The following is a 26,974-nucleotide window of genomic DNA, read 5'->3' as shown; positions in this document are numbered from 1 at the left end:
TGACACCACAGCAATCTAATCTCTGCAAATTACTTTATAACTCACCGATAACAAACTTTCTCATTCATGTCCCATCCATTAATCTAACGTTTATTATACGCAAGACTGCGTTCAGCTACTGGTCTATTGATCAATTCTATTCAGTAAAACCGAGTCAATATCTCTGCGCCATATGTTGACCCAAAGCTTTTGAATACAGTACATTAGGATCGGGAGGGTTGGTTCGAATCCTTTATTTGAAATCAATCAATATGAGAAAGCATTGGAATTCCAATGTGGATAGTGCATAATGGCTTGTATTCCGGATTTAGGGTTAGGATTAGGGTTAGAGCACAGAGCATACCTTGAGAGGACACTTGGCTCATTTGCATGGCAGTCGGACTCTCCATTGTATTTGTTCATTTGTGTATGGAGAGCAATGGCGACCCTTCATTGTATTTGTTCATTTGTGTATGGAGGGCCATTCTTGGAGCCCATGGGACTCAGGCTAGGTCCTCAGGTAGAGTCAGACGCTGTATATACTAGAAACGCATATTCTTAATTCCGCGTTTATTCAATGTTAGCATGAAATTTGTATTGCCCGGCAGCGCGCGCAATGGAAAAACCTGAATTTGTTACATAAAAAGAAATGAAAATTAAAAAAAGTCGGGTTCCACCTGTACATATTAAATGGGTGTAGAAATTGTTCTGAAAATATTAATTAATTTAGACAAACATACGGGATATAATGAACCTTTGACATGACGCCATGATGACATGATTTTATTAGTCGTTTTATATCACCTATACCGTGTGTCATAATACCAATATTTTGTAATTTTATATAAGAACTAATATTTTGCATCATAAACTCGCAGTCCATATGTACAAACGAATACTAATCTAAGATATTAAGCTTTAGAAGACTTCAAAATAACATGTCACTAAGCAGGTCATAGGTGCTGGCCTTGTCCTATTGTACTTGTTCATTTGTGTATGGAGAGCTCACTGACCTGTATAGAGGTCAATGGGAGCTAGAGCTTCTTTACGGGGCACTATCGGTTTCAGGGCGTAGTTCATTGAACTCAACGGGCTGTTATTTGAAGTGCTTTTATGTTATTGCAAAACGGATCGAGGCGAAAGCTAATAAATAATTCATACCAGGGTTTAATTGATCTGGGATGCGGACATTTAATTATTCGCAAACCACCGGGATTCGATATAGGTTTGCGTTGTAAAATGAAAATGTGAATAAGAGTGTCATCCCCCTGGTTAGAGTTAGGATTAGATTACACGAAATAATTACATGAAGGATCGACCAGGGTTTTTTTAACGTGTGACTTGGGGTGGTGTTCAGTTTTGCAATACTTTCGCCATTCTACAGGGTAGAAATGTGGTCAAATGTTTGTCAATAACGAAGACCGAGCATTTTTGGAATATACATAGTTGAATTGGAATAGGTATGCAAACTACATAAGACGTTTTAGGTAAGTCCTTAATGTTCTTCTTAGCAAGAACATAGAAAACATTGGCAAAAATGCAACTTCTTACAAAAACGCTATATTCTGCGATAGTCCATATTTACATGATTTCTGCCAACACTTTTGGGTCTCGTTTAAAATCTACCGATAACACAGCCGTTCTAATGTTATCGGCGTTTGCGGTACAGTCTAAATCCATATCTGGATTAACGAAGGCGACCCTTATGGTATATTAAGACGTTGCAAATTGTCGACAAAAAGCTTATAATTAACATTACTGACAGTAAGATCCATAATAGATAGTATCTACATTCCAAACGGAAACCTAAATATGCAATTACAGTAGTAAATGACTATGAACTTGGAACACCGAAACAGATGTTTACATTGGTGTCAGACTTATTAATATTAAAAGGATACGATAATTAGCCCCACAATAATGACTTTCATTTTAACTGAGATTTTTACTTTTTGAAAAATTAATGAATTTTTCGAAACAGTTTTGGAGAACGCTACTTTAATGCTCCGATCCCTTAACTACTGCAACTTCAGTTTTGAACGTGGTAGCTTATTCAAATATTGCATGATGATACATTTGAGTCTGTAACAGTACAAGGGAGAACAGACTTACATTAATACCATTGGTTGATTTATATAGATGACCTAAAACCATAAAAAGATTTGGGACACCAGAAACGGTAAAAGTTATAAAGAGATTTTCCTTAAAATTTATAATTCATCCGCATAGAAAAGTACATGGATAAGTTTTGATATGCTAATGATTCAAACCATTTTTATCATTATCATTTTACTGGAATTTCTGAATACCTTTAGCGCGTTTAAAAGAGAGTTTTGTAATCCCTCTCTCTCGCACTCGAACATCATCAAAACAAAATATTTTTCATATTAAATGATGATAATCTGAAGAACACCAATGACGTTAAAAATAGGAACATACTTGCTGGTGAAATAACACTACAGCACTATATTAGAACAATATGGAATAGAATTATGGAATATTAATTTTACAACAGTTTTTATAAAGTTTTTGCTTGTCTTCACTTTGTAAAAATAACACACTTTTTGAAAGCAAATTCGAATTTACGTGGTAATAGCAATAATATAAATATGTTACTTGATGTCACTTGAATCATTCTTTATAATACTCTGTGTGTCCCCTTGCGTAAATTACAATCTGTGTACCCCAGAGATGACGATGATGGGATTGGGATGATAGTGGGCCACTTGAGTGGTTCTTAAAGCCAGAAACATAACATTGGATACTAAGAATTCCAATAGTATGCTGAAAGGTTTTTTCTAATTTTATGTAAAGACATGTAGGTGTTTATGTTTTGAAAACCATTCTTTAAGACATCGTTATCATTTCAACCTCAGAGACCAATCTCATGATTTACAATGTCATAGCATAGGAATTATGTTGAGTTGAACTTGTAAAATGTTACCTGCAAAAAAGTTTTCACTGCATGCTAAAGGGTTTTTACAATTATACGTAAAGATATGTAGGTGTTTACGTTTTGCAAAACTGTTCTGTAAGACTTTTATTCAAGTCGTTATCATTTTAATCTCTTTCGCCCTCAGAGACCAATCACTAGGATCCCCAACATGCTCATCTATCAAGGCACAGTTCTTTAACCCCAATATATTTGTACATTCATTGAATGACCTTTGCAAATTTGGGTACTAAAACTCATACTCTGCTATTTGAGGTCAAATTTTGCACTATGATTGTTTAATTGAGGTTATTGAACTATGTCATTGGGATGAGGCCATTGTGGTCCATAGTGAATCTCATGATTTATAATGCCATATGAAAGTCGTATTTCTTCATCATAGTAATCACTCCGCACATACGAACGGTTTATTAGAATCTGTCTTTCTTTTCTACATGTTCACTATAAGAAGGTATCTGAGTTTCAAAGGTTTCATTTTTAAGTACCAACCATCAATTCATCATGGAAAAGAGGAGCTGTAGGAGTTACTTCGATCATCATGATCATTGGCTCATTCTATTGTTGACATTTGTGAGGTGTAATGTCAAAAGCAGACAATGATGGGTTTGGGATGATAGTGGGGCACGTGAGTTGGTCTTAAAGCCAGAAACATAACATTGGATAGCAAGAATTCCACAAGATGCTAAAGGGTTTTTACAATTATACGTAAAGATATGTAGGTGTTTACGTTTTGCAAAACTGTTCTATAAGACTTTTATTCAAGTCGTTATCATTTCAATCTCTTTCGCCCTCAGAGACCAATCACTAGGATGCACAACATGCTCATCTATCAAGACACAGTTCTTTAACACCAATATATTTGTACATTCATTGAATGACCGTTGCAAATTTGGGTACTAAAACTCATACTCTGCTATTTGAGGTCAAATTTTGCACTATGATTGTTTAATTGAGGTTATTGAACTATGCCATTGGGATGAGGCCATTGTGGTCCATAGTGAATCTCATGATTTATAATGCCATATGAAAGTCGTCTTTCTTCATCCTAGTAATCACTCCGCACATACGAATGGTTTATGAGAATCTGTCTTTCTTTTCTACATTTCACTATAAGCAGGTATCTGCGTTTCAAAGGTTTCATTTTTAAGTACCATCTTCCAACCAGCAATTCGTAATGGAAAAGAGGAGCTGTATGAGTTACTTCGATCATTGGCTCATTCTATTGTTGACATTTATGCTGTCTTTGATTAAAGCCAAAATGTGTGATTTGCTTCACAGCGACGCCCTCAAATTTACTCGGATTTCTACTTTTTGCATAAATATAATGCCCAGTGGTGTACTAAAATACCACATAAAAGACTAAGCCTGAAGTGCTTTAATAACAGTAAAATTTAACTGTTTATATTAAAACCGTTTCGATCCGGTTTTATTCAGAGTTCATCGATCGACTGCTTGCTAACATCTCCCGTGGATGTCAGCTTATATGTACACACGTCGAGCGAGATGCTCCGTGTAGTATTACATGTTACGATCTGCGAGCGTAGTACACGCATTGTAGGCGCTAGAATGAAATCGCAATTTTCTTCATTATACCTCATTTGTTTAGCTCGAAATTAAAAGGGGATAATGTGATCAGTGGAAACAAAAATTTAAATAGGAATCTATTCTTTATGCAAATCACACATTATTGCTTTAAGTGAATAAAAAGTACATGAAACCACATGAAACTGTGTACTCCTGATGTTTCAAATAGTAGCACAGTAATTGTCACGTTTATAATTGTTATCCCTAGAATCAATTGTTCCAGCGTAAATTTACGTGTAAAAGATCCTTATGACATGCAGATGCCTATTTACCACTAGATCTCTCACAGTTCTTATGATGCTATGCACTCAACCGTCTAGTATAAACACAGACTGCGTAGAAGCTAGACTAGGTGTGCTTTGAAAATATCTGTGTACTCGGGTGTATCGAAGTGGAAACTGTGTGTAGATGCATCAATAAGGCCCCGTATCCATAGACTGTTCCCTTGTGGCGTGTGCCCTTGTTCCGTGTTCACTTGTTCCCATGTGACCTGCCACACAGACAACGTACCTAAGCAAAACAAAGGTTCGTTGTCTGTGTGGCAGGTCACATGGGAACAAGTGAACACGGAACAAGGGCACACGCTACAAGGGAACAGCCTATGGATACAGGGCCTAAGAGAATCGTTTGGAAGCCAAACCTTTTCATATGGAAAGAAATAAAGGTAAAAATTAAACCTTTGAAAGTCGGATATCTGCTTTGTGAACATATAGAAAAAAAAGACAGGTTCTCATAAACCGTATGATGAAGAAAGACGACTTGTTTTGTAAATCATGGTCTCTGAGGGCGAAAGAGATTGAAATGATATATAACTTCAATAAAAGGCTTAAAGAATAGGTTTGCAAAACACAAACACTCACTTCTATACTTATCTTTTATACGTAAGATTTTATAAAACCTTTTAGTATTCTATTGCAATTCTTGCTATCCAATGTTATGTTTATGGTTTTAAGAACCACTCAAGTAGCCCACTATCATCCCAATCCCATCATCGTCATCTCTGGGGTACACAGATTTTAATTTACGTATAGGGACACACAGTGTATTATAAAGCGACGTTGCTATTGCCATAGATTCGAATTTGCTTTCTTTTACAAAAAGTGTGTTATTTTAACAAAGTAAAGACAATAATAATAATATAAACAAATTAAAATTCTACGTGTTCTATATACGTGTTTCTAATGTTATTTCATCAGCAAGTATTTGCAGAGTGTTTTGCGTCATTGGTGTTCTGCAGTTCAGATTATCATCATTATGAAAAGCATTTGGTTTGATGATGTAGAGAGGGGGATTATAATACAATTACACTAAGGTCATTCATAAAGTTCTGCCTCAACCCTCATATCGTTGTCTCTGGTAGCCCTTTAATATTTTCCATGATTATCAATCAGTACGAAATCTCAAAGAGAAGGCGTAAGTAGACCAAATTGAACTGCAATACCATCTGGTCAACTGAGAAGGCTTGAAGTGATGTAAACACAAAGAAAATATTAGAATAGTGTAGAAATAAAATGTCCTTCTTGAAAAAAACGGATAGTTAGGCAGAATCTGTCAGTATTTAGGCATAAGTCAAATTTATAATGCGGCATTGTTACAAACCTTTTATGGAGATATCACTTTGTAATAGTATTTCGTGATCCTAGCATCCTCTTTTTATGACATTTTTCAGTAGATATCCATGAAAAAAGATTATTCCCAAAATTTCAGTTGATTCGGATTTTGCGTTTTGAGTTATGCATGATTTAGTGTATTACACTGCTCCATAGACAATGTGTTGTAATTTCGTTCTGTATACCAGAACGAAATTCAAATTTCACGATATCTTTCCTAAACGAATTAATCTGCAAGAAATTTTTTGTACATAAACATTATGTAGCCAGAGGTTTCCAGTGATATAAAAATCTCAACTTTTTTGAGAAAAGTGGGGGATGAGGCTGTGGATCACGAAATGCCCTTTTAAATGTCACGAAAGCTCGTAACTAGGGAAAACAAAATATGGATAAGCGTCTTTATTTTTTCACTTTTATCGTCGAGACAGAACTCTAAAGCGATTCCATACAAAGTAACTACTGCATGATTTCCATCAATATAGTCATCAGAGATTCCAGTAAAATGATAATGATAAAAGTAGTTGGAATTTAAACAAATATTTTTATCAGTGGCAATATTGTGCTTAGCTTTTGATCTCTGTTTCAGTTGTAATCATTAGCATATCAAAACTCATGTATGGTTTGTATAATCTCCTGTGAGGATGAATCATAAATTTTGTCAATCTGTCTTTTTTCTTTATGTTCACTAAGCAGATATCTGACTTTCAAAGGTTTCATTTTTACCACCTAAACATAAAACACAGAACATATTTCACTTTTTGCAATTATACCAACAGCAGTAACAAACAACAAGAGAATACCATAAAGAAAGCAAGAACTTCTTTCATAATTTTTCCCCTTTCCGGTGTACCAAATCTTGTTATGCTTCTGAGGTCATCTACAGAAATTTACCAATGGTATTAACGTAAGTGTTCCCTCGCTTGTACTGTTGTAAGGGACACTCTAATGTATAATCATGCAATATTTGAAGAAGCTTATATTCAAAACTGAAGTTACAAAATAGTTAAGGCAGTACTTTTTAAATGACCCTCATATTATAAATCACACACCCCTGACATTTCTGTTTAATTAAAGACGCATCATTTGGATCACGCATTTTGTTTATTTTGATGTCAATTGCATTAAGACAAAATGTATCGAATTACCTCAATTGATTAAACTCAGCTACGTTTCCTTTGAATTGTTTAATTGTAAATTTGATACCTGTTTTAGCTTTCAAGTATATTCTTAACTTCTCTCGGATTTTATTCTAGAATGTCAAGGATATAATTATTTTCACGTCATCTTCATGGTATTTGTATTAAAGTCATGAAAGGCGGATGACCGATTCTATGCTACATGAAAGTCAATCACCAAAACAAACAAAGGTATGCAAACTACATAAGATGTTTTAGGTAAGTTCTTAATGTTCTTCTTAGCAAGAACATAGAAAAAAAAAAAAAAAAAAAAAATTCTGCGATAGTCCATATTTACATGACTTATTCTAATACTTTTAGTTCTCATTTAAAATCTGCGGTTGTAGTAAATTCTAGGAAAGAATGTGGCTAGTTGTTTGGTTACAAAACCGATACTGTCAAAAACATCGGGATTAACTCAGGCGACCCTTTTGATGTGTAAAAGACTTTGCAAATTGTCAGATTGAAGAGCTTATAAATTAAAATAACGGACAGTAAGATCTAAAATAGGTATATACATTCCATGCGGAAACGCTTTTGAGGAACATATCACCCCTTTGCAACAATCACTGAAACTTATATGCAATTCCAGGCGATCTGTAAAACCCAGCATGAGTTTAAATGACTATGAACTTGGGACACCGAAACAAATCTTTGCATTGGTGTCAGACCGATCGCAATGATACAATAATTAACCCCTCAATAATGGCTTTCATCTTAAACGTTATTTGTAAACTGTGATTTTTACTTTTTGAGAAATTAATGAATTTATCGAAAAACATTTCAGAGAACGCTACTTTAATGTTCCCTTCTCTTAAGTAAATTAAAACGTGATGGGAGTATACGCTGGCGAAGTTACGTAATAATCGGATTAACTACCATAGCAATAGGTCAAAACAATTTTTGAATATACCGCGCTGCACTGATACGTTCACGCGGTACCTCTGCATTGAACCATATCATGCTGATCACTTGCACCTGTAAGATTAGTATCTTTGAAAAGACCAGTATTGTATTCAATCTATGATTGCAGACATACACAGGTGATAAGTTCAACCTGCTTGTAGTGCAGCGCGATATGTTCAAAATTGTTTTGACCTAATTACGTAACTTTGCTAGCGTTAAAGAGCAATCAGTTGGTGGAATTTAGAGATGGTTGAACCCGGGACCTCCGATTGCAGTTAGAAGTGTTTTATTGACCTTCTATACAGACGAAAAGGATTGAGAAAGGGTGGCTTACTTCATTAAATGAAATATGATATCTGTACTTTAATTAGCATTGGGTTAGAACCTATAATTGTTTTTGACAATGTGGTTATAAAATATTGTTTACATAATTTATCACAATGTATTTAAAAGGAAAAATATTATTTTTGTAGTGTATTTGAATAAAATTTATCTAACCAGAGCTCAACACTACTATGTTTTTATTATTAAGATACCCAAGTAATTAATTATTTGACACAATATATTTGAAAACGATTTGGTCAACATTTCTGTATAGTGATAGGATCATACGCTACTCATTTTAGTCCAGCTTTGTATCAAAATATGTCATTTATTTTATATTTTATTATTGTACTTTTGAGTATTATATGGTTTAGTGATTCCATATAAGTTACATTTCTTTTAATTTCGACCACATGATATCATCATTGTACACATTAATATCTTAGTGTAAGTTCAATTTCCATCTTGTTCAGACTAGGTGCCACAAGCTTCACGCTTCGCGTTTGTAACATCCACATCTCTTCTCTCTTCATATTCTTATGGTTTATCTTAGTAATTAATATCATAATGTATTTTTATCTTGAATTTTCCATTTCAAATAATAATGATATGAATTGAGATGAAAACAAATAAACTAAAATCGAAACTTGATCAAAAAATGACAGTAACTTTATTGTAACGATTTTAGGCAGATAATGCTACATATACCTCAATACGTTATGCATTTGCAACAATGCAACATAGCCTTTTCAGTAACAAGATGGGTTTGTCAAAATCTGGACCTTGTTATAATTCTCTAACATAATTTTTGTAACATTTATATCCATTCATACAGATACAAATCAATTAAATACATGAATACATGTATTTTATATTAATCTGTCACCTTTTGTAGTGTTTATTTATAAGCAAACGTCAAAATGCCAAACGAACCCTGAGAAAATGTATTTGACCATGTTTACACTGAAATCAAAAGGTATGTTCCGGACTAATAGTATTAGTAATACATTTATGAATTTCACCCGGAAATTTCAGTGAGTTACTTTAAACGCTTACGTTTTATTGTAAGGATACATAACCACTTAAAATGGATAGACAATATAAGTCATGTCCTTAAAGCGCTATTTAAATCGAAAACCATTTTAAAGGACTTAAGCAACAACAAGTAGCTTCAAACTATTCTTAAGGGATACCATTACATAGCCTTTAAAACAACTTTTCAATTTCCCTCCATATATACCTGGGACCAAAAATCTAGTACAAACTACAGGATCTGAAAATATTGACCTACAAAAGGCAGCGAAAAGCTGGTTGGTAGTTAAGTCCCTTGGGTTGAACGCCTTCTAAAGCACACTCCACGGGGAGGGCTTGTACGTGATATTGTCAACGAAGAACACATTCGTGTTCGGTAATCGAGCAAATCACCACCTAGCCGACTACAACTCATTGTTAGTCAATGCATGGACCAAATTTGCCGCCACGCATGAAATTCAAATGCTGATTTGCAGACATTTAAATCGGATTTTTGTGGCTCATGATACCTTAGAATTTTTTTCTAGCTAGCTCAGGCAGCGCTGAGGGTAAATGTAGCGTGGCCTTAGTGCCCTGGTATCCTAGGCTTACTAGAGATCTTGTTTTATTGATGCACTGGTCAACATTTACCTGGATATCGACGATTTCAACGCCGAGCCCAGGGGTTACCTATGATGTACTCACGTTTACAATTCCCTATTTATTTCATCAACTTTGTCGGTGGGGTTGGTTCTATAAGCATACAATTGTTTTATATATCCTTTGGTTACGTTGCCTTTCGTTGCTTTGTGTTTGTCAAATTTTTTCAGAACGTCAAATGTTTGTTCTCCAGTAATACATGTAATATCCAAAAAAAATTGAAAACGTAAGTTTTGTCAACGCAGTTTTGGCATCGCAACTTTGACAAGGTTGACAGATCTTTTCACGATATGAACAGTTAAGTGCGACTATACATTATGGAGTCTTTAGATATCATGGATATGGTGACTAGGGTAAATCTCATTTGGTACATTATGGTTAAAAAACATCGCATGGAAAAACATATACGTTTGAAATTTTTTTAAAGGTCCCTACCGAAATTTTGTGTGTGAAGTCAATGTGATTTTTGAGGTGAATCTGTTTCTTTTTGTTTTCACTTTCAAAAAGTCAGATGGATGCCAAAAGACTGTCACATATTTTTGACATGACAAATTCTTTTTTTATTATCATGGATATCAGTAAGAATAAAGTTAAAGATTCATCAAAAAGCACACAAAACTGAAAATCCTTGTTGGGGGAGTGCAGCTTTTAAACACATCTGCTTTTATTCCTGTTACTTGTTTGAATTATTCATTACTATAAATATTCAGTTCATCACTAACAAAGGCTTGCACACCTGAAACCATTTCATATTATTAAATAAGTCTGCCACAGAGAAGTATTATGTAATATTGAATTGATCTGATTCTAACCATTTGAAGTGTTTTGATTCACTGGTTGTAAGTACCTATTTGAATATGTGATGCGATCAAGCAAAATCAGTCGGAACTCGGATTTAATTTTCAGTTTCTTACAGGATAGTAAAAACATTTATAAAGCTGCATTTTCTAGAAAACCACATTTAAATTGAACAACCAGTTCCAAAGATATTAGCAATTAAAGAGTTTCCAAAACAAGGGGAAACAAAAGGAAATATTTCCTTTGTTTGGCTATATCTCAAAATCAATATTTCCGAGTTCCGACTGATTTTGCTTGATGGCATCACATATGCACTCAATTCAATATTTTAATGGACTATTTCAATATTATGTAATGCAGATACAAACTAAATTCAGAGCAAAGCCTAATTAAAATGTTCAGTTTGCCACTCCATTTCAATTGCCTGGTAGCATAATGCCACAGTACACAATACATAAAGTATATAGCAAATGGCCATCTACTCACTGGCTGTTGAATATACTGCTGTCAACCCCATTTTGCCCTTTTTAATTTAAAAAAAAAAATTGATTTGGGGATATTTTATCCCGAATATCCTTTCACAATTATGTTACAAATTCCAATAACTCTCTGATGACACATGTTTTTAAAGAAATATTTCAGATAAATATTACTTTCTGGTACTTTGTTGAAAATAGTTAAAATCACCATTGACTTTATGTGCAAAATGCGATGTTTTTTAAACATAATGTACCAAATGAGAGGGTAGCCAATTAAAACATCCAAATGTTATGTTTTTCAGATTCACCCTAATGGTGACCTTGAATTTGTGTACCACTGTTTGAGGCGCATTTAGCTGATGGGAAATAAGACTTCACTGAACCAATGATAGAGCAAATCAAAAGACACTTTAGTATAAAAACAATATCAAAGCATTAAAAATACATTGGTTCGGTTCAAATATTTCGTATTGGGCTTTCCTAGTTGAAATTGAAATGCATACACCCGCTAATGGAAGACAAGGTCTTAATCTTTCATACCCCAGTGTGAATTTAAAATGGGATTATTCGAATGGGTGACTCAATTTTAAATCTACACACCACACTGGTGGAAGATTAAGGTCATGTGTTCCAAAGCGTGGGTAAGCATTCCAATTTCCCAATGGTTTGTTACACATCTTGTAATTCCTATAGTTCGGTTCCGGGCCCTTTTAAGTACTGGGATGCGTACAAATCTTGTAAAATACATATAATATAAGTTTAATATTAATTTGTAACCCCGTTTGTTAATTTCGAGCTTGAATAACAGATCTCTTTTGTGGATTCAGATTCAGATAGCCTCAACAGGACAAGCCATCGTTCACTCTCTCGGTTTCCAGTAAAACAAAGGATTGTTTATAAGATCATTCTGTATGCATTTAAATATCTAAATAACCAAGTTCCTACATATCTGATTGATCATCTTGTCCAGCTACTTCAGGACGCTGCTTCTGGCAGATGCAGACACATACTTCACTCTTCTGATACAACAAGGCCCGCTGTTTCTTCATCTGGAAAATAAGTCGGAGACAGCTCCATTGTTATTATTGCACCCCCAGCTTTGGAATAATCTTTCTGTTGACATCAGGGAATCGGAATCGGAGGCTGTGTCTGTATTAAAAATAACGCCTGAAAACACACATGTTCCAGAGTAATTTTTTCTGCATATCTCTTGGAATCCTGTATTTGTGTTCCTTGTGTATTGCTTTCTTTGGATGGCTCTTGTTTTTTTGTAAGGCGCTGTGTGCTCCGTAAAGCGCCCTATAAAATAATGTAATAATAATGATAATAATAACGGAAAGCGCAGAAAGATTGATATTAAATAATTAACCCATTCTACCCCTAAATACATGTATCTACAAAAGGATATTTGATCATCAAAAGGTATGTTCCGGACATACACATAATTTTGTGGATTTCACACGGAAATTTAAGTGTGTAAATTGCTTACGTTTGGTTGTATTGTAAGAATACATATAACCGGCACTTAAAATGGGTGCAATGTATAAATCATGTCCATAAAGCGCTATTTAAAACGAAAACCATTTTAAAGGACTTAAGCAACAGCAAGTAGCTTCAAACTATTTTTAAGGCATACCATTACATAGCTTTTAAAACAACTGCTCAATTTCCCTCCATATATACCTGGGACCAAAAATCTAGTACAAACTACAGGCACTGAAAATATTGACCTACAAACATGACAAAAGCCAGCCAAAAGCTGTTCCTTACATATTGTAGCATTTGAACTCCTTGAATCTGATTTTCTTCTAAGAGTGTTAATTATCGTCATAAAATGTAGGACATGTATTTTCATTAGATCATTTCATACTCATTTTTTAGAATACCAACAACTCATTCGACTCTGGAATAAACAGTAGCCATGGAACCCCAAAGTCAGCAACCAATTCTCAACATATGCAGAGTTTTGATTCTTGCGATCCTGTACATGACGATTGCCAGCGGATGATCAACACACCACCTCCGGCAGTGCTTCATCATGACTGGAAAACAGAAGTGATATTTCCTCAACAATCAGATTGCAACAACAAGGTAAAGTATCATTAGCAAAGGACAAAATCATCTGCAGTCTTGAAACTTCTCTATATTGGTTAATTATCACATACAGGATGTCCGTGAAAGAAATCTTCGTCGGAAACTTTACTTGTTGTTACTCAGCAGCATGGATACTGATATTGGACTCTGTCATTCTTGACATTTGCTTAAAAAGTTACCTTTTTCAGAGTCTTGGTTAGCAGCGGCGTCTTCATTCAGCGTATAGTGTTTACAATCGGATACGACCTGCCCGCCATCTACAATGATCTGCTGACACTTGACCACCCATCGGGTGGTCAGGTGACCGGAGGATTGTAAACACTACGCTGAATGCAAGACGCCGTGATGGTGTCGCAAGCTACGTCGCTGCTAACCAAAACTCTGAAAAGGGTAACTTTTAAAGCAATTGTTGTTACTTGTTGGGTTTTTTGAAACCAAGCAGAACTAAATATTTGATGATGTGGTTTAGAAATAAAACAGCCATCACATGAATTTTGACAACTGATCGTCCCGTTCTTGAAATCTGGGAAGAATATAATATCTTTTTCAGCTTGATATAAGAATTTTACGAAAATACCTCATTTTCTATGCGTTCAACAGATTCAAATATCGTTTAATAACAATAGTCGTCTCGTGCGCAGTGACTGGTTATCAAGATACAGATCAGTGATTAATAGTTGAATACGTGGAACGGTTTGAATAAAATAAGGTATTTTTGTTGAATGCTTATAAGAGTATATGATAGCTGTTTTATTCCTCAACCACGCCAATTATTTAGTTATGTTTGGTTTGGGCATCAAAATACCCCAAAACTAAAGTTTCCGACGATACAGTTCTTTCAGGGTCACAAAACCCACTTCATTTTTAAACAAAACCGCAATATTTTATGCTGTTGTTTCAGTTTTCAGTTTCAGTTTATTTTACTATGTAGATACATGATACATAATACAATTAAATGATTTAAATACATATAAGCATAGTGGGCAAACCATACAGAGCAAATTAATGCTCGACTTAAATGGTCACCCAAATAAAATATAAATGATTTTATTGCTTAATGATAATATTAAATGTCTTTTATTTTGATAAAATATCAGTTCTTAATGAATGATCAAAATGTAAAACCACGTTTGAATTAATTACAATTACTTTAAGGTAAGATTTGCCAATTACGTACAATAACCCAGTAATGAATGAATGCAAACGATTACCAAATTTAAAAATCACAAGTTGGTAGCGTACATTCACTTAACGTGACTTTGATCGAGTGTCAACACCATCGGAGGCGGACAGGCCCCGAGTAACCTTATAACGTCTTTTACCAGAATGACAATAGGATTACTTCAGCCTTAAAATGCGTCAAAAATGGTGTGAATATTTAAATAGGTGCATTAGACGCATCAACATCTCAGTACAAGTGTATTATTTTGTTCCATTTTTCGAGCGGTCAATTTTTCGAGCGACAAGTGGTACGGAGTGCACATTATACACAATCAATGCACTCCGCGTAATTTTCTAACCGCTTTTCTGATTGGCTGCTTTGATATAGGAGTGTATGAAAAGATGATATAGGTTGTCTGTACTCCAATCTTAATTACCTTGATGGTTGTAATTCGAAATATTTGTGTTTTTGATAAAAACCGTAGAAAACGTGTTATTGACTAAAAAGGTGGAATGTCTCAAAATATAGGTTATTATTTTGAAAAACAAATACAAATTCATGGAAACCTAAAAGGCGGGGAGGGCTACGGTATCTATGTTTGACAGAGCTTATGAAACTACTCAAGAACTATTACCTTTAAATTCATGGAAACCTGAAAGGTGACGAGGGCTATGTTTGACAGAGCTTATATAAAACTAGTCACTATTACCTTAAAATTCACGGAAACCTGAAAGATGGGGGAGGGCTTTGTTTGACAGAGGTTATATGAAACTACTCAAGAACTATTAACTCAACAATGTAAATAGAAATGTAGTTCAATACCAACGTTAAAAATTCTGATTATTTTTTTTCAACAACTTATCCAAGTCAAGAGTGTATTTTCTGAAATAGCAAGAAATCTTACTTGAAACAATAACACTTTATGTCACGACTATTAAGGACTAATATTTCTTTATAAAGTCAATTAATAATTACTAATTACTTTGGTATTACGCACGTAACCTTGAGCTGACAAGGGGTGGACACACCTAATATTGAGTTGTGTTTTCTCAAGCAAGAGACTTATCTGAACATGTCACAGTGAGAGTTTAAGTTTAAGTTTTTGTTTAAACAAGAAAGTTTGCTAGTGTCTTTTATCTCATTTTGTGATACAAAGAGACCGCCAAAAAGTGTTGCAATTGTGTGATCCTTCCATTGTAGTGCGCTTCCTCAGGTAATTATTTGTTTACTTGACAAATTGTGTGATGTAAACATCAAAGGACATTTGTATCTTTCAAGTAAATTCAACTTAGCACTACTCCAGAACAATATGATTGAAAACTGCATTTGATACAAAAATAAAACTTATTGCATTCAATTGTCGGTGAGACTTGACTTTATCAAGAAAAATTAGTCCTTAATATTCATGACATAAAGTGTTATTGTTTCAAGTAAGATTTAGATGGCGACACTATGCTGAAAATCCCATCCAAATTGGAGTTAAGGTGCCTGAAATGCAGCTGTAGTTTATTCTCTTAAAAATGAATACAAACAAAAATTGACCTCTCCTCTGGGTCTTAAATCGATTTTCCTTGATCCAAACACTTATTTTGTACAAGGAAAACATGCACCAGTACAGCATAATTCATCTAAGTGGTGGTTAATCGTTGATTCTAGTGAGAAAGGGAACGCGGTTTCGGCAATTAGTTATTTGTTTAAATAGCCAAGAAAAAAGGAGAAAACATGTGGAAGATGTGGCCTTCTAAAAGAATCTGGTTACTACTTGTTTGCTTGTCCTCCCCGGACCTACCCTTATATTTTAAACAGTTCCCGTCACATTTCTAAATGGGATTAACATATGCTAAATGTGGGGCAAGAAATCCAATTACTATCATGAAATTTCAGTGACTCAAAACAAGCGGTTCGGTATATATGATAGGAAACGAGGTACATCCTAGCGGTACCTTATTTCTGATCATAAATAACAAACCGCTTGTCTTGGGTCACTGAAATTCCAGTGTAGTAATTGGATTCCTTGCCCCAATAATATACATAACTTTAGTTATCACTGTGTTATTAGTTTTTGAGAAAAATGCAAAAATAATCACAAATTTACCACATGGGTGTAGTACCCCCTTAACAAAAAGTCAACAAAATAGACACAAATTTATCGAGCGGTGTAGTACCCCCTTAAGAAGTTGACTTTTTTGTTGGCCCTACTACTAACATGTCACATTAATATTTATTTCATTGAATAATTTTAATTAAACGAGCTTAAAAGCTCGTTTAAAAAGCTTTAAAAACAATCTCATAGCATACCTCGATCATTGGTGCCTACATACTATTAGCAAAAATGGATTTAAAAATAAGAAAGAAGAGATTTAGACCTATAGCAATTCAACTTGCCAATTATTTCTATTTCTTACAGTGGGCAGCAGCAGTTACTGTTTTTATGGCATTGTCGTTGTTCTTAGGAATTATCGCCTTTATGATCGTATTCTTCGCTACCAAAGGAAATGAATCAGATAGTGATGTACCAATGACGTACAGTGAGTACTCAAACATTCCTTTGTTTAGTGAGTACTCAAACATTCCTTTGTTTATTGAGTACTCAATTATTCCTTTGTTTAGTGAGTATTCAAATATTCCTTTGTTAGTGAATACTCAATTATTCATTTGTTTATAGTGAGTACTCAATTATTCCTTTGTTTAGTGAGTACTCAAACATTATTTTGTTTAGTGAGTACTCAATTATTCATTTGTTAGTGAGTACTCAATTATTTCTTTGTTTAGTGAGTACTCAATTATTCCTTGTTTTTTTTTTAAAAGGGAATGGTCATTTTTGGCCATCGAACTTTACCTACTTCTAATGCCTACATTTGCTGTTTAGTACCGTCTAGTCTGTATTGTCTTGTTAACCCCACGAGGTATGCGTAGCCTTATTTGTTTTACCAATATGAACCAATGTATAGCATCACACATCATTGCGTTCGGCCACAATGGTTTATTGTGTAAAAGAGAAGCCGTTTTAAAAGTTGCATATGAGTCCATGGGCAGGGCCAACTGTATTGTTTCAGAGTTGACTCCTTTGGACTCAGATGCAATTCCAGCTGTCTTCTTCAAGCTGATCATAGAGTTCTTCCAATGTTCTGGACGGCTGATGTATATATCCTTATTCACTTGTCCTGCGAAAACAGCGAAGTCCATTGTACACTTGCATTTATATATCCTTGCGTATAAAATCCTCACACAAAAATGGTGCTGCCTTCTCCAAACATTTATCTCCTTGCGCTGCCTTCTCCAAAGATGGTGCTTCTTTCACCAATCACCCTTTCTCCAGGAAACAGGCTTCTTTCTGCACTGCTCCACCGTATTTGACAGATATGTTGTTTTATAAACCAAACTCCAACAAGTCGACAAAAGAACTTCAATCCTTTGATGTGAAGGAGCAGATTTATGTACTCAAAAATCTCATTCGTTGCTGTATTAAAAATAGCACATTATTGGCTATGTAAACTGGTTAAAATGTACCTCTTTTTGAAGCACAACCAAGATCATGATTACTTCCAAGGGTTTCCCCTTGTCTCATATCTCTCATGACATACTTTCAGCTTGTAAACAAAGTTAAATAAAATTACTGAGGGCACATCATATATTTTACCCCTTGTAATGACACAAATTTGGTAATCATATCACCTTTATTAAAGAAAAGGTGATTTTCATGAGGGTGTTCCTTTTTAAAAGGGTCTTTTTACATGATGCACCAAGCACAATGATGTGTGACACTATAAATTAGTCCAGATGTGTAAAACAAAGAAGGCTACACATACCTTTTTACATTTTTACATTTCATAAAATATTTTTTCCATTTATATTAAAAAGCGTCAGGGGAAACTTAAACGTTGAGGATACTACAAACTTAATTAGTATTTGTGGCATCATGGACCCAAAAGGTATACTCAGTTTCCTATTTCAATTTTGCTGTAGTTGTCAGAATGGACGTGTTATAACTCAGAAAGGTCTTTGACTACACCATTTTTCTAAACAATATCTCTCCTATTTCAATGTTTTCATTTGAAAAACTAATTATAGCAATATGGTTACCGAGTATGATCAATCAAAACATTAAAGCTATTTTAGGAGCTATTGTATTTTGCTACGTGTTGCCTTTACTTATTTTAGACACAAAATTGAATTCGACACAATAGGAGAGGAGCGGAAATTTAATATTTGCATTTCAAACACGTTGTATGGGGGTATATTTTAGTGATTGTGTGTTGGGTGCTTGTATATGTAAAATATAGCGATTCTGGTACACCATAAGCCTAAGGGACCGTGATTGTGTGTTGGGTACTTGCATACCCCCACACACCCCCACATCTCAAATCCTCCCCTACACTCCGCCCACACCACATACTTAGAACCATAAACAATCTTATACCAATGCATTCTTACGAGAAATTGGAAAAGGGATTTAATCAATGAACCCTTGACACAAGGTCCATTATGGTGTGCCTGAATCGCTATATTTTACACATGTGGAGGTATGTGAGGTCCACGGTGGGTCGATTAAAAACGGGTGTGTGCGCCCTCGGTTAGATAGTATTATTAATCATATGCAGAATCCCCTCTCCCCGTGGCTCATCTGGTAATGGCGGGGCAGTTGACCCATGATAAAAGACCTTGTTACAGTCGGTTCCGATCAGGGTAACAAGCCCGATTGTTGGCTACAATTGACTGTCCTGTAAAAATTCCCCGATAATTCTGGTGTACGCTCAGCTCCCACAAAAATTACGTGAAAATGTCGCTAAACGTTAATATTAGATCCCTTAATTCAGAACAAAACGTAGGTTTGCCATTTACTGGTTCAACATGCATGGTAAATAGCTATGAAATGAGTATGGGGGAATTGTTGGGTTTTTTTGTGCGTAAGGGGTGGTGGCCTAGTGGTTAGAGTGTCCGCCTCACGATCGGGAGGTCGCGGGTTCGAATCCCGGCCGGGCCATACCAAAGGCTTTCAAAATGGTACCTACTGCCTTCTTGCCAGGCGTTCGGCATTGAAAGAATGGAGTAGGGAAAGTTAAACACATGGCTACCAGTGAACTAACCCCCTGCTGTAGCTTTTCTGCTTGCAGCCATGTGGCCTAGAGTTATGAAACGGAGATAGGCGCCCCAATGGGCCGAAATGCTTGGGAAGGATTTAACTTTAACTTTAAGGGGGAAACGGAATATACAGGAAATGTTGATACTTGTAGTGTTTCAGCGTAATACTTGACCTGTTAGTGCTTGTTGTGGTGTGAATAGAAACATGCTACCAAATTGGTATTGGTACATCATTTGATTAGCATATCAGAGAGGGTGGTAATCATAATGTTATTAAAACAACTTAGTGGATGATAGCTTGGTATAAATACACATTGTGACAAGTAACCTGTATGTTCTTCACAGATTCGTTACGAGCATCAGCCGCCCTCAAACTTAACTTAACCTACAAAGAAGCATATGGTGATGCTACAAGTCAAGAGTACAATGAGTTGCGTAGTGATATGTTATCGATGGTAAGAGCCGTTTATTTTCTTGGTTTTATCTTATTTCACTTTGTTTCCGATGCCATACATCCAATTTATGTATTAAAAAAAACACACACACACACAAAGTTTTCAGTGATACAAATATCACTGCCACATCAAAATGCAACATAGGATCAACATCATTGGTTGATGAATGTGATAAACAGTCATATGACTATAAATCATGGTCATTTCAAGGAGATCCGATGTTGCATTTGGAAGAGACAGCCTTTTCAATAGCCATCAATTCTGATGGGTACCAATCATTTTGATACAGCCGTAAGGCAATAGAAACAATCGATCGACCATCGATGCTTGTTCGATCCGTGTTATTTATGAAATCAATTAATTTACTATTGTTAATGATCATAATATAGTAATTATTGCCTTTAGTGATATTGACCGACATGAATGTAGCATTAATTCTTATTAATTAGATTAATTAGTTGATAGTTCATTAATAATAGACATCGACGGTCGATCCAAAGATCGAACAAATTTGTTTCTGGTGCCTAAGAAATGATGCTTTCCTAATTGAATGATTAATTTCAATAAACAAGTTGAATCTGATGATATGTGATTTAGACTATAATAGTGATTCGATGTTATAATACACTTTACTTACAGCTGGATAGTATTTTTCGTAACAGTACACTCAAACAGGTTTACATGGACACGGTCTTCAATGGGTTTCGGTATGTAAAGCATTTTTTTTGGTAAAATTGAATCACGAAAAGTTTGCTATATCTCTACAGATCACGTGTAGGTCATTGAAAACATTACATGATTGATAATTCAACAGAAAAATGAAAGTTGCGACAAGTCACGACATTGCTTTTGGTGGAAAAATAACTTCATTGAGCCCCTCCTGAATTTCTATGCCTTTCATTTGGGTGCCATGTCTATCTTGTGGGTCTGTAGAAGCAAAGCATACTTTGGCAGAATCGTGTATTAGTTTGCGTGTACATATGTTATGTTCGATGTTGCAAAGACTTAAATTCGTGACAGATATTTAGCTCATTTTGTTATTAGCTGGTTTATGACCAGTTTTGTTATAGTCTTTGAATCTAAATCACTGACATGTGTTGCCAGCATCCGGAGATTTCTGTACAATTAGGTGACTTTTTAAAAAGTGGAATTAACAAAAAGCACTGGACCGCTTACTGAAAGATAATAACCATGGCTACAATGGGGAAGGTGCTAGAGGTTCCAGATTAATTGACCTCTTCGGTAAATCCCATATAGACCTTTGCGAGAACACCTGAGATGTCGTTATTTGAGGTCACGCTGACTTGTAATGCGCAGTAACGATGTTCGCTAAATTATGTGCGCATTAGCGCAAATCGGCGCGACGTCAAATGTCGACATCTCAGGTGTACTCACAAAGGCTTATGTGATTTACTGAAAAGGTCAATTCTACTAATGCTTCTAGAATAACATTCGTTGTTTCTAAATTTTTTTTTTTTTTGGATTGAGGTATTTTTTTTAAATTTAGGGAAACATTTCTTTTACATAATGCAAACAACAATTACCCCTGATCTGGAACCAGCTGTACAAGGATATCTAGTCTGGTTAAATAATTAAGCTGCGCTTTCATGTTTCTTTCAGAGCTGGCAGTGTGTACGTCGATGTCACTATTATTCTTTCATCTCTACCTAAGGCTGTAGAAACCTTTCCAGACGACACACGGAAAGAATGGACACGGAAAGAAATTCAAAATGTCATTGATTTTGGCTCTAAAAACAATATTATTATGCAAAATCGTCACGCAAAGTTAGAAGCAATCTTTGTCACAGATGGTAAGTTGAGACTTGTACGATATGATGGAGTAGAATGTACGTAATTGCAGGTCCCCCACTGTCAAAAACGGACCAGCCAAATTTGCACGCTACAAAGCCTGAAAATAAAATCCCGCGAATCACACGTATGGGAGTCCCATAGGGTGCTATATAACAGGTGCTAACGTCATCGCGGGGGTCACCGGGGTGCTAACGAACGCGTCGCCAGCACAAGCGTCCTACGCGATCAATAACGCGTATAGGGCGCATTCAAGTTCGCCGTTAGCGACCGGTAGTTCCTGATACGCGTTGACAGGGTCAATGGCCGCTTCCACACAATAACATACTTCTGAACTCACTGTCAGAGTCCTGGTAGTTAATATAATATAAATTATTCGAATAAATTATTCATGGGATTCAACATAATGTGACCTCCATTTCACTAAACTTTACGAAGCTTCGTAAGTCTTGAAATCAAAACTAAACTTACTTACGAACACGGTTGTTTAATGGCATGTAAAATTGAGTCATTTTAAAGAAAAGTTGAACAATGATGGCGCTATTTATCTGAAATCTTATTTGCATCTTTACAAGGGATTACACTTGTACAATGGTATTAGAACATCAACAAAAACACTAACAAATGACAAGGGAATTAAAAAAACACCTTTTTATCATGTAATGTACGGTATAACTCACACTAGTATTTGGGTAATTTAAATTTAAAATTCATGTAAATAGCGCCCTCAATTTGCACACAAATGTACAGTTGAAAGAAAAAGTACCACAAAGAAGCATAAAAAATATGAATAATTTGAAATAGAAACAAAAAGCTATGTTAAAAAAAAAAAAAAAAAAAATATATGTGTGTGTATATTAGTGTGATGGCTGTAGGACCGAGGTGTTATTCAGGTCTAGAATTTAACATTATATAATGTTTTGTTAGAATAATTAATAAATGATCACATCAAATAACCGATAATAAATGATCACATCAAATAACCGAACGGGTATAGAGATTCACTACATTGACCTTCGTAAAGTTACGTCTAGTATTGGGTATTCGTAACTTTACGAACGGTTATTTGAGTTACGAAGGGTTAAAGGTTTAGTGAAATGGACCCCTATTTAAGGGCTCGGTCACCCTGCACCTTTGCACAGCACATCAGACGCACCAAATTACATTCTGAATATGAAGAATATTTTATTAATAATTTAAAAGTGATTATTTAAATATATATCTCTATTTCTATGCTATTTTTCCTCTATTTCTGTACTGTTTTTCAGTGATACTTGATTCTACTTTAACAGTCGAAACGACACAATCTCCGTCATCACCAACTCCACTCAGAGGTACAACAGGTAGAGTTGACAAACTCCTCTTTTTTTGCCCCATTCATTCAATGGTAATATATACTTCATCTAAGACCGTTATAACCACTATTATGTTTTCATGGATCCAAATGTGTGAAAATATTAGATGCAACGCATAATAATGATAAAATTGGATGCTGTACGCCCGTTATTTATTGGTCTCTCTATGAATATTAAAATATTGGACTCGACTACGTCTTGTCCAATATTTTAAAATTCATAGCCTGACCAATAAATATGGGCTCAATCAATCCAATTTTATAATGAGTTGCATGTCAGGTTCTTAACCCATGAAGACAAATCAGTCAATAGAAGTGTCAATCAAATTCGGAATTTAACAAAAGCTATGTGTATTGTATTCAGTTCTTCACAATAACAATAGCAGTACAAAAACCATTGTTTTGCTATACGGGGATTTGAACCAAGCCAGTGGCAATTATTATAAGTTTAGAAAAATGAATCCTATAATCTGAGATAGATTTTTTTTGCGTCTGACGTCACCGTCAATCAAAATCCCTACAACTCTTGTTGATCAGAAAAAAGAAATCGCAGAAAATCGCGAAAAATTACTGTACTTTTACAAGGCAAAAAGCAACTTTTCTAGGAACTGTTGACACGATGCCTTCAGCTAAGACAATATCATATTACCCTTGAGACGGTTTGTATGTTTGAAAGTGCCAAATTAACCATAAGGCACGCTGTTTTACCACCGCTTTCAAAATCGTTTTTGAGTTTGAATGACAGGTGATGTCAGACGCAAACTTTTTATTCTGTCTCCGATTATAGACCTTTATAAAACATGATGGAGACAACTTGAGCAAAATAATGCTTGTCTGAAGGTTCCAATACCTCTTGGACATCAGACGCATTTTGGCAACTCTAACTTTCTTCAATCAATCAAGTGCTAAAACTCTTAAAGAGTATCATGTTTAAGCACCGTTGATGCAAATTTTGTGGTTGATGACAAGAAATTAAATGATTATTGAAGATTTAAAAAATGAAATCGTGTGGGAGGTGTAACATGATTTACCCACCAAGTGTTTGCTTAATCAGTATCGCTTCGGACAAGAGATAGTTCACATTTTACAAGCGTACTCTTTGCAGAATCTCACAAATTAATGCGTGGGTCCGAAGTGAATAGAGTAGACATCAAACAGAATATATAATAAAACAATTAAAGAAAGACGCATTCGTGGAGGAACTACTTAAAAACTCTTGAGATATTATGTATCACAATTATGGTGTTGTAAAGTGCAAAGATTCCTTGTGACCTTATGAGGATGAAGCCACGTTGTCGATATGAATCAAAATGGTTGATACCCTTTAGTTTTGATGTTTATTTTATTATAAATACGGTACAATAATTTAACACCGATAATAATATTTTATTATAAATACGGTACAATAATTTAACACCGATAATAATATTTTATTATAAATACGGTACAATAATTTAACACCGATAATAATATTTTATTATAAATACGTTGCAATAATTTAACACCGATAATAACATTTTATTATAAATACGGTACAATAATTTAACACTGATAATAATATTTTATTATAAATACGGTGCAATAATTTAACACCGATAATAATATTTTATTATAAATACGGTGCAATAATTTAACACCGATAATAACATTTAATACACTCTTAAAGCGATCTACTTATTTGTGAATAGAAACTTGTCAAATTTGACAAGAGAAACTATTCAGATGGAGAACACAACATATTTCGCTTCAAAATGAATCTGATATTCTCATCAAAATGACAAGAAACTCATCAAATTTGATAAGATTGCCATGTCATTAAAAAAAATGTTCTTGTCAAAAATGACCCAACTTGTAAGCGCTCTTTTAGCAAAGTCATAGTTCATTGAATTTATAACTGTATGACAAAACAGGCGAAAATAGTAAGTTTTTGCACAAGATTAATAAATTTGCAATTTAAAGAGAATTGGCCATTGCTCATTCTAGTGACTCTAGTGTTTGGACAATATAAGTGTGCTTTTTCATTTAATGGCATAAAATTTGACAAATATTGTAAGGAACATTTAAGGTTTTGACTTTTAAAACCTACATTTTGGTCAAAAAACGTTCGCCTTGTTATATATATATAACACTGTTGACCTAGTGACTAAAAGTGTTTTTAGGGGGAAGTGTTGGCTTTCGTTTGATACAAAAACAAAACAAAAATCTGATTGGATGAAGGGAACACTTGAGGTTTCGACAAAAACCAATCAAAGAGGCCCATTTTCAGCTAGAAGCTCCACAGCTCTCACATTGCTATGCACTCAACCGTGTAGTGTAATCAAAGACTGTGGTGGAGACATTCACTGCTTGTTGTTCTCTGCTTGGAAGCTCTTGGAGGAAAACGTGTGCTCTGGTGTATCGAGGTGGAAACTGTGCGCATGTTGGTTTATAAGAGAATCGTTTTTGTATAGAAACCTTTCCATATGTATAAAATTTGAGTAGTTTGTCTTGTCAAATATGACAAAAAAAAAATCAAATTTGAATAGTTTGTTTTGTCAGAGGGGAACATAACAAAATCTTGTCATAATGAAAGGGGTAATATTGTCAAATAATGAGTTGGAGATCTTGTCAATTTGAATAGTTACTTGTTAAAATAATACGGACACTATTAATTTTGATAAGATTGTCGGTTCAAAGTAATATACCTAATCAAAATGAACAGCGTATCTCATCAAAAACGAATCAGTAGATTAATGGGTATTTTTCCAGCTTTTGGCGGCCATTTTGATTACGTCGCAGTTGGACCCCTCGCCCAAGTTAAATTTGTGTAAACTTTTGATATGTTATTTATTACACCTTATATTGCAAGAAAATACCAAAATCCCTCTGTTGCAATTTTTTTGGGGGTCATGTGGTAACTTTACTCTACTATGCAGGCTGTATAAATCTTAAAACAGACAATACAATACCCGTAAATAAAGTATTTCGATAAAAAGATGTTAAACATACCTCAATGACGTTTCGTACTACAACGTAGTACTTTCTCAAATTGACTGATCAACTCTCCCACTCCTCGCCTGTTTCTGGTTGGAACTTGACGTTGGTGACGTTTTGGAGATTGGTCATTTACAAATAAGGCATTCACAAGATCAGAGAGAAAAGCCTCGGTCACAGGAGAGGTAAACAAATCAGCCATAACGGACCACGTAGCGGATGAAAACCATGTCATAGACTGGGAAGACGCAAAAATCAGAAACAAAGAGCAAAACAGAAAGCAAAGACACATCAAGGATGCCATCTTGACCCGGCAAAAGAGAGCCAACACAATCAATCGAGACGAGGGCAACCACTTCCTACCCCACATTTATGACCAATTACTCCACTCCAAAACGCCACCACCAACGTCAAACAGGAAACAGACGAGGAGTGGGAAAGTTGATCAATCAATTTGAGAAAGTACTACATTGTATTGCGAAACGTCATTAAGGTAGGTTTAATATCTTTATACGGGGTACCGAAATACTTTTGGATTTGTATACAAGAATTTTGAATAAAAAAGG

The 26,974-nt window shown here is 34.9% G+C and overlaps 1 protein-coding gene across 1 annotated transcript in view; it reads left to right on the top strand.

Moving 5' to 3' along the window:
- The window catches only part of LOC140150244 (uncharacterized), a 59,905-nt gene that overhangs the window by 13,754 nt on the left and 19,177 nt on the right, over nucleotides 1–26,974 (top strand). Inside the window, exons 2-7 of the mRNA XM_072172247.1 lie at nucleotides 13,361–13,570; nucleotides 17,143–17,263; nucleotides 20,163–20,272; nucleotides 20,912–20,979; nucleotides 21,893–22,083; nucleotides 23,350–23,424. Coding sequence (XP_072028348.1) covers nucleotides 13,361–13,570; nucleotides 17,143–17,263; nucleotides 20,163–20,272; nucleotides 20,912–20,979; nucleotides 21,893–22,083; nucleotides 23,350–23,424 — 775 coding nt within the window. The remainder of the gene's footprint in view (nucleotides 1–13,360; nucleotides 13,571–17,142; nucleotides 17,264–20,162; nucleotides 20,273–20,911; nucleotides 20,980–21,892; nucleotides 22,084–23,349; nucleotides 23,425–26,974) is intronic.

Source organism: Amphiura filiformis, chromosome 4, assembly GCF_039555335.1.
Source record: "Amphiura filiformis chromosome 4, Afil_fr2py, whole genome shotgun sequence".
In the NCBI taxonomy this organism is placed as follows: Eukaryota; Metazoa; Echinodermata; class Ophiuroidea; order Amphilepidida; family Amphiuridae; genus Amphiura; species Amphiura filiformis.
The sequence above is the reverse complement of the archived record's forward strand: the minus strand, read 5'-3'. Positions and strand labels throughout refer to the sequence as shown.